This window comes from Callospermophilus lateralis, chromosome 1 (genome assembly GCF_048772815.1).
Source record: "Callospermophilus lateralis isolate mCalLat2 chromosome 1, mCalLat2.hap1, whole genome shotgun sequence".
NCBI classification, from domain to species: Eukaryota; Metazoa; Chordata; class Mammalia; order Rodentia; family Sciuridae; genus Callospermophilus; species Callospermophilus lateralis.
The window spans coordinates 78082847-78095731 of record NC_135305.1 but is presented as its reverse complement, the minus strand read 5'-3'; the positions used below and the strand labels follow the sequence as shown (position 1 = coordinate 78095731).

At 38.1% G+C, this 12885-nt stretch overlaps 1 protein-coding gene across 1 annotated transcript in view; it reads right to left on the bottom strand.

Annotated features, from left to right (window-relative positions):
- Positions 1-4795, bottom strand: part of Abcb5 (ATP binding cassette subfamily B member 5) — a 153454-nt gene extending 148659 nt beyond the window's left edge. Inside the window, exons 1-3 of the mRNA XM_077109974.1 lie at positions 4585-4795; positions 3419-3472; positions 1969-2050 (exon numbers count right to left, since the gene is read on the bottom strand). Coding sequence (XP_076966089.1) covers positions 1969-2050; positions 3419-3472; positions 4585-4795 — 347 coding nt within the window. The remainder of the gene's footprint in view (positions 1-1968; positions 2051-3418; positions 3473-4584) is intronic.
- Between the last annotated feature and the right edge of the window lie 8090 nt (positions 4796-12885).

The following is a 12885-nucleotide window of genomic DNA, read 5'->3' as shown; positions in this document are numbered from 1 at the left end:
AACATACAGAGGAATGGCACTTGCCAGCCTGCCTAGGGATAGATGTGGTGTGTGACTCCATGCATCTATGAAAGATGAGGAAGGAAGGCTTCACCATGATACACCAGATGGTGAAGGCTGCAGGAAAGGTCAGTGGGTACCCAACATGTAAAAAGCAAACTCCATGAAACTATCTTCTATAGCATCCTTTTGACACTTTACTTTTATTTTAAGAAATGATTTTAACTATGATTGGTTACTTTCATGAAAATCCATGGAAACTGTTTACTACTACTATTACTACTACTACTACTACTACTACTACTACTACTACTACTACTACTGCTAGTAGGGATTGAACTCAGGGCCTGGTTCATGCTAAGCACAAACTTTACCATTGAATGATACCCCCAGCTCCCCTGGAGATTATTAAAATCTCTTTGAAGAGTGCTTGGAACTATAAAAGCTATACAAGCATTTTTAAGTGAGTAAAAAGGTTTGACTACTGTTGATTTTATTTTTTATTGGTTATTCAAACAAAGTATAATTGTCATTTGCTCTGTTCCTGTGGCTGTTAACTCTATAATAATATGTAGGTTTTAGTCAATGTTTATCTACAAAAAATCTTACACTAAGTAGAGATGTATATTGATTGTTTCTATTAATATTATTAGTTGCATGATATTTAAAGCAACTATATTTAAATTTTATTAAAACCAGGAGAAATCTGTGAATAATCCTTTTTGAATATTTTAGGATTATTCTATATCCAGATTGATTTATGGTATTGCAATCCAATTTCTTTGCTTTGAGTCACTTTTTTTATGTGGGTGCCACTGAAGCAAAAGGCAAACAGCAGGGCCAAAATGTCAGGTTAAATAGCACTGGGGTCAATATGGTGGGTAGTAAAAAGTCAAGTCCAAATTATCCACTTCCTCTTTCCCATATGCGTTCATCTTCTACCCAGTGATGTCTGCTACTCATTTGTCTTTATTCCGTTGTCCAGCAGATGGTAAATGAGTGCCTACTACTCTGTAGGCACTGGAGAAACAGCAGAAAACAAGGGACAAAGCCCTTACCACATGGAGCTTATATCTTTCATGGCAGGAGATGGAAAAAAAAAGCCAACAGCAAATACACACGTTATATTTAGGCAGCCATAGCACTCTGGAGAAAAAGAAGACAAGAGTTGAGAAGCCCGGCAGTGCCTGCATGGGAATTAGAGAAAGCCTCGCTGTATGTGCTCAGGAATCTGAAGGAAGAAAGACAAGATGAATGAAGCAAGACAAATATGTCTTCAGATGGTGAGTGTTGTGCAAATACCCTGAGATGGGAGACTGCTTGCTGGCAGTGGGAATCCTGGCCTTCACACTGGGTGAGATGGGAAGACAATGGGGGTTCCCAGGCAGGGAAATGACGGATCTGAGTGAGTGGCCCTGGGGATTATGACTGCCTGAGACTCAGATCCCTGACCCCTTAGCTGTGTGACTTTGGGCAATTTTTTTTCTCTTCTTTATACCTCTATTTGCTTTCCTGTAAAATGGGATGAACATGGCACCTTCTCCATGAGTTAGAATAAGCATCAAAAGAATTAATATTTACAAAGTGTTTGAGTGGTTCCTGATATGTACTGAATGCTTGGGAGATGTTTGGTACATACACAAGGAAAAGTATTTTGACAATGTCACTTTGACTGTGGCATAGATAATTTATTGTGTGTGTTTGGAGTGGAAGGAGAGTGTTCAAGAAGGAAGCATGAAGTCTGTTGTGAAACAAATCTAATGTGACAAAGATGCTGACTTAGACCCAGCTGGGAATAGCAAAGGTAGTGAGTGGTGATTTAAAGGAAAATTGATGGACTAGAGGTGGGTTGTGAGAGAAAGAGAAGAGTCCAAGTTGACTCCAGAGGTTGCAGATTGAACTATTGGAAGAAGAAACCTGCTGTTCCCAGAGTAGAAATGGCAGGAAGAACAGTGGAGAGGGACTAACCCAAGAAAGATCACATCTGCCAGAAGATCAAGAAAGGACTGCATAGATCCAGAGGGAAGACCCATCTTAGGGTCTAATGGATCTAAAAGGAAAAACTGATTAATGTATTTTTAAGATCATTCAGAGGGAAAGTTGTTTCCTTATTTGTGGACATTGGTCAGATCTAGGGGATTGAAGATACTATAATGATGACATTCAGAAACTGAATGATGGACTGTGAAACACTAAACCAGTGGACTCCTGGGTGTATCTTGAATAATATTTCAGAAATCCTCTGGAATGTGCTGCTCACAGAAAATGAAAGATTTGCAAACCCCTGATCTGTTGATATAGTCAAATAAGATAGGGGGAAAAAGGCAGCATGTACCCACACCACCAAGAACTATATCACAACAGGAAAGGCACTTTTATACTCTCAGTTGCTAAACTTAGAGGAAAATACATCATTTCTAAGGATGAAGCAGAAGTCACACTGAAACAGTTTATATTCACTAACTATAGAATTTTTAGTAAATGAAAATTGTTTAGTTCTGAAGCCTTTGAATCATATATTCAGACATGTCGAGGAAGAGAAAATTTGCTCATTTGAGAAAACACATAAGGATAATAATTGAGGTCAAATTCCTTTGTCAGATCTAGTATTATTTTTGGTTTTCAAGAACATTTAATGTAGCCAGAGATACCCTACCTCATATTAAAGGAAAATTGGTATGAAAGCAATATGTATTTATTTGTAATTTACATAGCTATGTACCTACATAAAAAGACTCCAGGAAAGAAGGATCCTTTGTGATTTTCACATTTGGAACTTGTATTGGTTTGTTCTCTACTTGAGAACAAATTTGAAAACTACTCCTTCAGCTGCAGTTGCCTTCTTGTCCATGTTTCGATGACTTCTACTGCAACTCTCTAATATCACAAAGAGCAAAACCATCCAGAGGAGAATGAGAGAAACTCTCAACATACCTTTGTTTGCTGGGAGCCTGTTATGGTTTAGATGTGGTGTCTGCCAGAAGCTCACATGTGAGACAATACAAGAATGTTCAGAGGAGAAATGATTGAGTTGTAAGAGTCTTAAACCAATCAGTGAATTAATCCCCTGATGGGGATTAACTGAGGGGTACGGCAGTGGTAGAGTGTGGCTGGAGGAGGTGGGAATGGGGCATGGCTTGCGGGTACATTTTTGAATCTGGCAAGTGGAGACTCTCTTTCTGCTTCTTGATCACCATGTGAGCTCTTTCTCTCTGCCACACTCTTTTTTGCCATGTTTAACCTCACGAACAAGCCCCGAGGAATGGAGCTTGCTGTCAATGGATTGAGACCTCTGAAACCATAGCCTCCTCTACAATTGTTTTGGTTGGGTCCTTTAGTCACAACAGTGAAATGGGTGACTAAAACAGAGCCATAACACGAGGTTGGAAGAACTAAAGGCCATCTTCCAATTTCTTACCAGAATAGTGATCAAGCTTGTCTTTCAGCTCAGGAAACTTGCAAGCTACGTAAGCTGCATGAAAAACAAGTACGTGATTACAGCCAGCCCAAATTTGGCCTGGATGGTGTAGGATGATCACCAAAGCAGAGAAGACAGCAGCTTCTATTGATGGCTCATTTTTGCTGTCACCAGGAATCCTGCACAGCATCTTTTTTTCCCTTTACTTTTTTTTTTTTCCTTTTGTGGTACCAAGAACTGAACCCAGGGAATCTCTACTCCTAAGCTCCATCCCCAGCCCTTTTTAATTTTATATCGAGACAGGGCCTCACTTGATCATTGAGGCTGGCCTTGAACTTGTGATCCTTCCTGAGTTGCTGGGATTATGGATGTGTACCACACAATGGACCAATGAATATCTTTGACAGACTTATTGTTGCTATTTTTATTATTATTCATTTGGAAGATCTGGATACAGAACTCAGGGCCTGTGCATTCTAGGTAAATTTACTAACAACCAAGCTATGCCTAACCCTAAAAGACACCTTCTGGACATGAGGGTTCACAATATTCCTAGGAAAAGTTTCACTCAGAGCAGCATGATACCTTTCAATAGACTTTAGTTGTGCTCTTGACTGGAGCAAAGGTGACCACCATGATGTGTTTGAAAACACCATTGTCCACTCAGCCCTATAGTAGCAATACCACCTGTTTCATAGGCACCTGGAAGGGGCAGGTACAAATGGGCAATGGTAGGATGCAATCCAGAACTTACAGCACCCTGGTTCCCCAGCACCACTACGGTTATGAGTGACTTTGTATTCTTTGAACTAAGACCTGCAAGCACTTGGCTTAAGGACATTGTTATCATTCCAGCCAAAAATTAGTTCAAATGCCACTGTGTCAGGTTTATATTCATTTTCTTAATGTAGGTGCTGACTTCCATGATGATTTCTTCCCTATCTGCCTGTAGGGTAGATCAATGGAAATCATTTTGTTTCACACTCAGTGTATAAGCCAGAAAGGCACATGCATGGACTTGCCCATTCTTAGAGATACCAGCTTCAAGTTCAGGGACACCAGTAGCAACAACAGGACAGCACAGCAAGCCTGGGAAGTGCTTGTAATCAAGTTTCTGATAAAGTTTCTGTGTCCTGAAGAATTGATAATAGTCACATAATGCTTACTGATCTTGAAGTCCTGTAGAGTAATGTCGATGGTGACACCACACTCATGCTCAGCTTTCAATTTATCCAAGACCCTGCTGTATTTGAAGGTGCCCTTTTCCACAGTGTCCTCATATTTTATGATGGTTCTTTTGTTGATCTCACCATATTTATAAATCAGACGGCCAGTACAGGTGAACTCACCCCAATCTACATGTTCAATGATAAACATATCGAAATGAGTTTTTCCCTTTTCTATTTTGGCTTTGATTTCATGACACCTGTGTTTTGGTGACAAAAATGCTCTTTATTTCTTTTTCTTCTGTCCCTTTTCTCTCCCATTCTCTGTTCTCTTCTCTTTTCTTCTAAAAAATATTTTAAAGCAAATCCAAGGTATCATGCCACTTTAATTTCTACACATTTCACTATTCCCACTAAAATATTTGAACCTTGTGTAACAATTTTTTCAGACCCAAAGAAATTGGATATATTTATTTGAAAAATTTGATGTTCTTCTCTCTTTATATCTAGCATTAAGTGGCTGGAAAACAAGATCAAATCAATTACAGAAAAGAATAGAAGTTACATTTTCTTTGAATATGTCCTTTTAAGATAAAAACTTCTCAGACATCTCCATATGTAGCAACTTCATAATATAAAGCATATCAGTCTAAGTAACTGATTTATAAGAATTTACTTCTCTTTAATGAAATAGTGATTATACAAGCTAACTTTTTAGTTTGTTTTGAAAGGGAGCTACCTGGAAACCTGTAAGAACATCTTTGACCACTCTACATAATATAGACATGTACTATATTTAAAGAGTTTATAATGGTAAGTTCAGAAACATCAGAGATATTTGGAGCATGTAAACTGGTGGTAGAAGATTATATATGTGACTCTGCATGCACACACACACATATACATGTGTGTGTGTGTGTGTGTGTGTGTGTGTGTGTCTATTTATATCCATTTTGGACTCATTCAACTTTTTGATAGTCGAATCAATGGTAATAATTCTGACTCCAAAATTGAACACACCCACAAAACTTTTCATATTTTTTATTGATCCCCAAAATGCAGCCACATATCCATGGGATAGCCTTCTAGTAGTTATAAACAAAGAATCTTAATCTCACTTTTTGCTTTGCATATGTTTTGAGTCTATGTTAGCTGACTCATATTAGTATCTGTTTTGTCCAGAGTTTAAGTTCAAGGGATATATTTTATCAGTTATGCTAGGGAATGTTTACTTTACAGGAAGGTCACTGGGGCCTCCTCCCACTTGGTACTTACTACTCATTTTCCAATTCAAATGCCTCTCTCCCCTTCTAAACTATAAATCTTTCAAGGGCAGAGACAAAGCCTCATTTAGATGGGTGTCTCCAGTGTCCAAGTTCATGTCTGGACTAAGTAGGCCCTAAATAATTACTTCTTGAATGATGCATATGAGCAAAGTATTGTTCATATTAAATACTCAAGAAAGCTGAAGTCATGTGAATGAGGTTCAGTGAATTGCCCAAACAGTTCATAAGTGGTATAGTGGATGTGACACTCAAGAATGCTTATTCCCAGTCCAATGTCTTTCCAGTGTTTGACCTGTCAGGAGCAAACAATGGGCTGCAGAACATGTCACTGTCAATATGTAAACCTTTGCCAGAGAAAAGATCTCTACAGCTTGGGCCTGACTGAGCAGAGAGAGCATAACTCCACAGAGCCCTGTGATATGAGTCTCAAAGGGGAAGGGAAGCTTGAGTTAGGGACAGGCTTACAAAGAGTAAGACAATACTTATCCCAGGGAAACTCTGAGGCACATTTAGCATAGAATATTGAATAGAATATTGAAAAAAATAGTTTGTGCTCTTTAAAAATTAAAGAGTTTATGGACATGGGATTCTTTGGGCTTCAATATTTTCTTTTTTCATTACTTCAAAAAAGATCTCCTTTGGCTTACTTAGGACACCATTGCAAGCCCAGCTAATTAGTTAACTTGTTGACCCTAGTTGAATATTCTTATTGGCTCACGACTTCCCATCCACTTCCACTTCTGCCACTAATTTCTACAAAAGGTCTCTTTAGTATCTTTTATTCATGACGTGTCTATTTTTCTTCCTATAATTTTTATGAGAGTAATAATCACATTTCCTCCTGTTTTATAAATTAGAATTCTAGGTGTTTGTAAGAATAAAAGATGGACTTTACAGATCCCTTAATCTTTATCAATGTCTTACTCTACTTGATCGACAAGATGGCCACTTCATGAAGAGCAGCGCAGAAGACCTTAGGCATTTAACTAGCTTAGTAGGTGAAATGACCTTTCCAGTCACTGATTCGTTTTTCTCACCCTATTTCCATTTAAATTTTTATAGTGTAGACTTTCTGAAATTTGCCACGTTTCTCAAAATAGAAAGCAAGCCAATAGAAAATGTTTCTCAAAGCTGGGCACCGTGGCACGTGCCTGTAACCCCAGCAGTTTGGGAGGCTGAGGCAGGAGGATTGCAGGTTCAAGGCTAGCTTCAACAACTTAATGAGGCCCTAAGTAATTTAGCAAGAGACCCTGTCTCAAAATAAAAAAATAAAAAATAAAAAACCAGGCTGGGAATGCAGCTCTGTGATTTAATCACCCCAGGGTTCAAGCCCTGGTACAGAAAACAAACAAAACAAACAAAACAAAACAAAAAGAAAGTGTTTCTCAGAAAAGCCAGTGGCTTGGATATGAAGTGTTCTCCAAAGCTCCTATGTAGGTGCAAGGAGAGTCCAAGGTAAAATGATTAGATAATGAGAGCTGTAATCCAGTCCTAGTTTGAATGAACTAATTGGATGGTAACTATAGGCAGGTGGAGTGTTCTGGAGGAGATGAGCCATTGCAGGAGTGTCCTGGAAAGGTTCATCTTCCCAGAGGCCCCTTCCCCTCCCTCTCTTCTAGGTCCTCATGAACTAAGCCACTTTTCTCAGTTAGGCCCTTTGCCATGGTATTTTGCCTCACCTTGGGTCCAAGGCAATAGTCAGCCAGCCATGGGCTGAACAACTTAAACTGTGATCCAAAATAAACTTTTTCTCCTCTTAAGTTTTTCTGGGCAGGTATTTTTGTCACAGAAATGAAAAGTTGAATAACACAGCCAATCCCTGAAGTGAGCAAAATCAATGTAAGCATATTTATTCTGAACAAATGAGCTCACGTTCTGCATGGACAATCTCTATGGAAAAGGTTGAAGAGATATGTTCAGAGAACAGTCTTAGAGGAATTTTAGTAGTTTCCTGTTTGGGGGTTACATGAAGAAAAACTGTATTTTTGTTGATTTTGGTTGAAAAATCTACTTGATTTTAAGGGGTCTTTCGCGTTTCTTGGATAATTCATTTTAAAGTATGACTTAAGAGAGCAGTAGGAAAAAAAGAAAGAAAGCATTAGGAAAATATTGATGAAAGAGAGGTTCACCCTATGCACCCCATCTAACCCTAAGACATTTGTTATACTTCTTATTACCTTTTTAGGTCAATTTCTTAATCTTAGGAAATCGTCTATTGACAGTAAAATTCCTCCCCCAAACAGCAAGCAGTATTTGTGAAATATCTCTTTATGTATGAATATGTTCGTGGCATGGTATTATGAGTGAATTTTGATTTGGGTTCAGACTAAGTCACAGATGGTGCAAGTTTCTAGGGCAGGAAACTTTATTGAAGCTGGGTGGCAAGATTTCATGACATCGCATCTCATGCCACCCTCTTCTAATTTCTGAGATTTCCACTGTTGCCTTCCTGAGGAACATACCATTCTTTCTTTTTTTAAAAATCAGATATTGACAAATTATAAATAGAATGGTAATTGAATTATAATTATGACAAATTATAATTATGTAATTGTAATTTTTATATAATAGGGCACCAAAGCGATACTATGATATATATATATAAGGTGGAATGATGAAATCAAATTGGTAAATATAAATGTCACCTTGGATACTTTTTTTTTGTTGTTGTTGTTGTTTTGTCTAACTGAAACATTGTACCCTTTTACCAGCAGCTTCCTATCCCCTCTACTCCTCAGCCTCTGGTAACCACCATTCTGTTCTCTGATTCTACGTATTTGATTTTTTAGATTCGATATAAGTGAAAACATATGGCAGAACATATCACTTCTTGCTAACAAGTATGGGGGGCTGTGATGTCCTGTAGACACACACAACACACACACACCACAAAATTAAAGGAAAATTTTAAAAACTAAGGGAAACTTCTAAAGCATAAGCTGTTAAGACATTTTTTCAGTGGAAAAAAAATCAAGTATAATCAAAGACTCAAAGCAATTCCAAGGATGTGTCAAGATTCTAAGGTTGGCTGGAAATTAATATTTATTTGTTACTTGGAAGAGTGAAAAATTAAACCATTAAATCAACAGCATAATCTGCAATGTCAGATTAGCTGACCAACACCATGTCAGACAAGGGCATTGAGGAAAAGAACACAGGATATGTGTTCATTTATTTATTTTGGTAAGCCTTAGGCAAGACGGGTGAGAAGGGGTTTCCATGACAGTCTAGAATTTGCAGTTCTATATGGAGAATAACTTCTGGGAGGAGAGACCTGGTGACTCCAAGAAGTAAGTGGGATCACCAATGTGGTCTTTTTTTTTGGGACTGGGCTCGGCTTCATCCTGCAGAGAAGGTAGAGTACAACAAAGTGGGACTGGAGTGTGTTAGCAGAAATCCTTAGAACCACGTAGGGTTCTAGCAACATCACTGCTGTTTTCTAATTGCCAGGCAAATGGAAAAGGAATCTATCATGAAAGAACAATTTGAACACTAATGCAAGTGAAGTGCTGGTGATGGACTGAGGAAGAGGGTTTCCCATGCAGGCTACTGTGAGAATATACTTGAGGAAAGGAGATCTTTGTAGTAATCACAGGGCGTTGACAATATGCTAAGTACTTCTGATTTCTAATGAAATCTTTAAGAGGACCCTGTGAGATGGATCCTATTATTATCTTCATGTAAGAAGGAAATCATGAGGCATAGAGGCACTAACTTTCCTAGGGACTCATAACTGGCAAGTCGAAGGGCCAGGAGTCAATCTAAGGAAGGGCAAAGCAGTTTTAATTAAATATTCTAAAGGGAGAAAATAATATGAGGGGAACTTTTTTATTATTTGTAGTTCTAGAGGGTAGAAGTGGGAACTAATGGGAAGTCAGATGAAAAGGCAGTTTTCAAGACACCATAAGGAAGTGTTTCCTGAACTTTGAAATTAACCAAAGGGGAAAGAACTTGCTTGTGAAGAGCGACCTTCCTATTACTAATCCCATGCAAGAGAAGTTGAGATGGTCAAGTGTTAGAGACACTAGAGGGGATTCAGAGTGGGGATGTTAGGTTAGGGAGCCTTTAAATCCCTATGATTTCAATTTCCATCTTATGAGTTTTACAGTGTCTGGGTTACTGTGTATTTGGGGACCTGAAATGTAAAAATTAATTCTCAGGTAACTGATCTTTCTTAGAGCCAAAATGAAAAGGGAAAATGTATTCTTAATTTGATAAAAATGGAGAAAATTAGTTTATCAAGAGAAATTGAATATAAAGGTCTGTATTTATTTGTTAGACTCAGTCAATGCAGGAAGTATGAGATAGCAGGAATTTTCAAGTGATTTTAAAGTATAAATATTGTTAATTCATTTGCATTTATGTCTTTTTTAGTATACAGGGTTAGTTAGTATACCACTAGTTAGTATACAGGGTCTAGTTTTGACATATATCTAGGGTTCCATGGGCCTGAAAAATATACATAGATAATTTTAGAAAGCTATGTTATTTATCAGACATTTATAACTTAATCCAAATGGAATCAAATATGGTAATGATTAGCACTAATCATTACCATAGTTTATAGCAAGGTGATAAAATGAACTAACAGTTTCCAAGTTGGTTGAGATATTGATTTCTTTAAAATTCACAGTGGCATTGTAGTTTCAGAAGATAGAAGATAAAAGATGCTTCCAATCCTATAATTATTTATGACCTCGATCTGTCCTTTTTTGAATAAGAAACTACCTTTGCCTTCCCTGCAAGATCTGTCTTATTTATTTACACTGAAGGTGTTGTGAAATGAAGACCTATAAAATGAAGGATGGACTAACTTTACAAGATAAAGAAAAAATTCTGTTTGATTTTGTTTGACCGAGAACAATGAAATAGTAAATACATGTTATAGAAATTATATATAGAATAGTAGTGGAGAGTCAACCAGCTATTGCAGAAGTAAAGCAAATAGAATGAAATGAAGGTACAAAGATTGGAAACATAGTTATTGATTATATTTTTGTCAATTAAATATGAAATAAAACATTTTTTGATAAGGTCCCTAAGGAATAGGAGTTCTTGAAATGAATCACAAAAATCCAATGTATCCATGGAGTAAGACTTACTGTTTTAGTTCAATTTAGTGAACTTTTAAAAATCTGCATAAAATCTTGGTCTTGGACTTGAAGACCTAAATTGAGACATAGTTGCCATCTGAAAGAGTTTACCAGCTGGTACTGAATCAATCAAATAAGCCAGTAAGTGTAATAAAAGGCAACACACACATACACACACACACACACACATACAGACACACACACACACACACACTCACAGTAACTGAGGTATAAGCAAAGTTGAGTTCAGAGAAGAGAATGCTCACTTTCTGTTTGGGTAGGAGATAGATAAGGCTTTGTGGAAGAAATGACATTTGGAAGAAAAGGTAGGATGTACAGGTTACAAGAAAAGGGAGGGCGTACCAGGCAGATAAATGATAAAGGGAAGATGAGAGGCAAGTGTGAGTCAGTTCTGAGAATGTGTGCCAGGTGGAGTGGAGAACAGGCATGCAGGGCGGGGGGAGGTGTAAGGACTAGGAGATAACAGCAGAGACACAGGCCAAAGCCAAGCACAGTGTCTCCCGCAGGCCAACACAGGTGCACTTACTTTCACAAGTGACAAAGGGCCATTAAAATGTCTGGAATTGAGGGACAGCAAAATCACAGGGCTGCCTGGTGGTATGTGCATATTGTGTACTTTAAAATCTTAGAGAGTGCCATTCATGTGATGACTCTGTGGATTTCTGTGTTTATTATGACCATGTTACCATCATCTAAGTATTTTGCATAATAACAAAGTTTCCTGAGAGATGGAAGATAAGTGTCTTGAAGATGGACTGGCTTTTTTTTTTTTTTTTTTTTTAATGTAGGCCCAACACTCCAACATGTCAGCTCAGGAACTGACTTCTTTTCTTTTAAAATTTTTAGTTGAACATAATAATTTTATTTATTTATCTTTTTCTGTGGTGCTGAGGATCTATCTTTTTCTGTGGTGCCTCACACATGCTACAGAAGTGCTTTACCTCTGAGCCACAACCCCAGCCTGACTGCCCTTTTGATTTGTACAAATGCACCTTCTGGGACAATGGTTGCCTGTGATGATTTTGCTGCAGGTAGTCACATCTTCAAGCAGAAGATAGGATTGACAGTTACACAAAAACAAAAGTATAACTTGGAATAGAGAGGCCGATGGGGAATCAATGTGGGAATCAATGGAAGAAGTGTCCATAGTGACTACCAAGATGGGCGACCGATAATGGTGGCAAACAGGAAATTGAAAAACGAGAAGAGATCTATGGAGTCTGGGAAAGGAAGGCACAGAGAGGGCAGAGATGAGAGGTGCCATTTTGAACACATGTTGGAGCCAGAGGTGTGGCTGAGCACAAGGGTGGAAATGTCAAGCACGAAGTTGCAGAGCTGGTCTGGAAGGTGGGGCAGGAGATGGGCCAGAGTTAACCACATAAATGTGATTGCTGAGTCTCAGGGAGTTCGTGAGATAATGGGAGAGTGTTGAGAGAGGCGAGCAGAACATTAACAGTGTCAGAAGCAATCTTCATTCTTATCACATTTTGCTCTCTAACCTCAAAAGAATTAGGAACAAATCTTGCAAAAGAAGCCTGGCTTCTTGGTAATGTGGTTGTTGGATAGCTTGTTTCCTTTCCAGTTCCTGCCAACCATCAAATGCAGTCAGAAAGCCAGCTTTTATACATAAACATGTCATTTTTTTTTCATAAGATTAGATTGGAGCCTCAGCAGGAGAGGCTTTCTGACCAAAGGCAGAATCATTGATGACCTGGTAACGTTTTAATGGTGAAATGGAATCACAGAAATCAATTATAAGTGCAATCAGCCTCTCACTCAAGCAAGCAAGCAATGGTAAAAACCATCTAAAATCATTTTTTATTTGACCCTCTCATGCGCTGTATGTGACTCCATATTTTCATTTCAATGTTCTTCTTAACCTGATACTAAAATTAATCTAC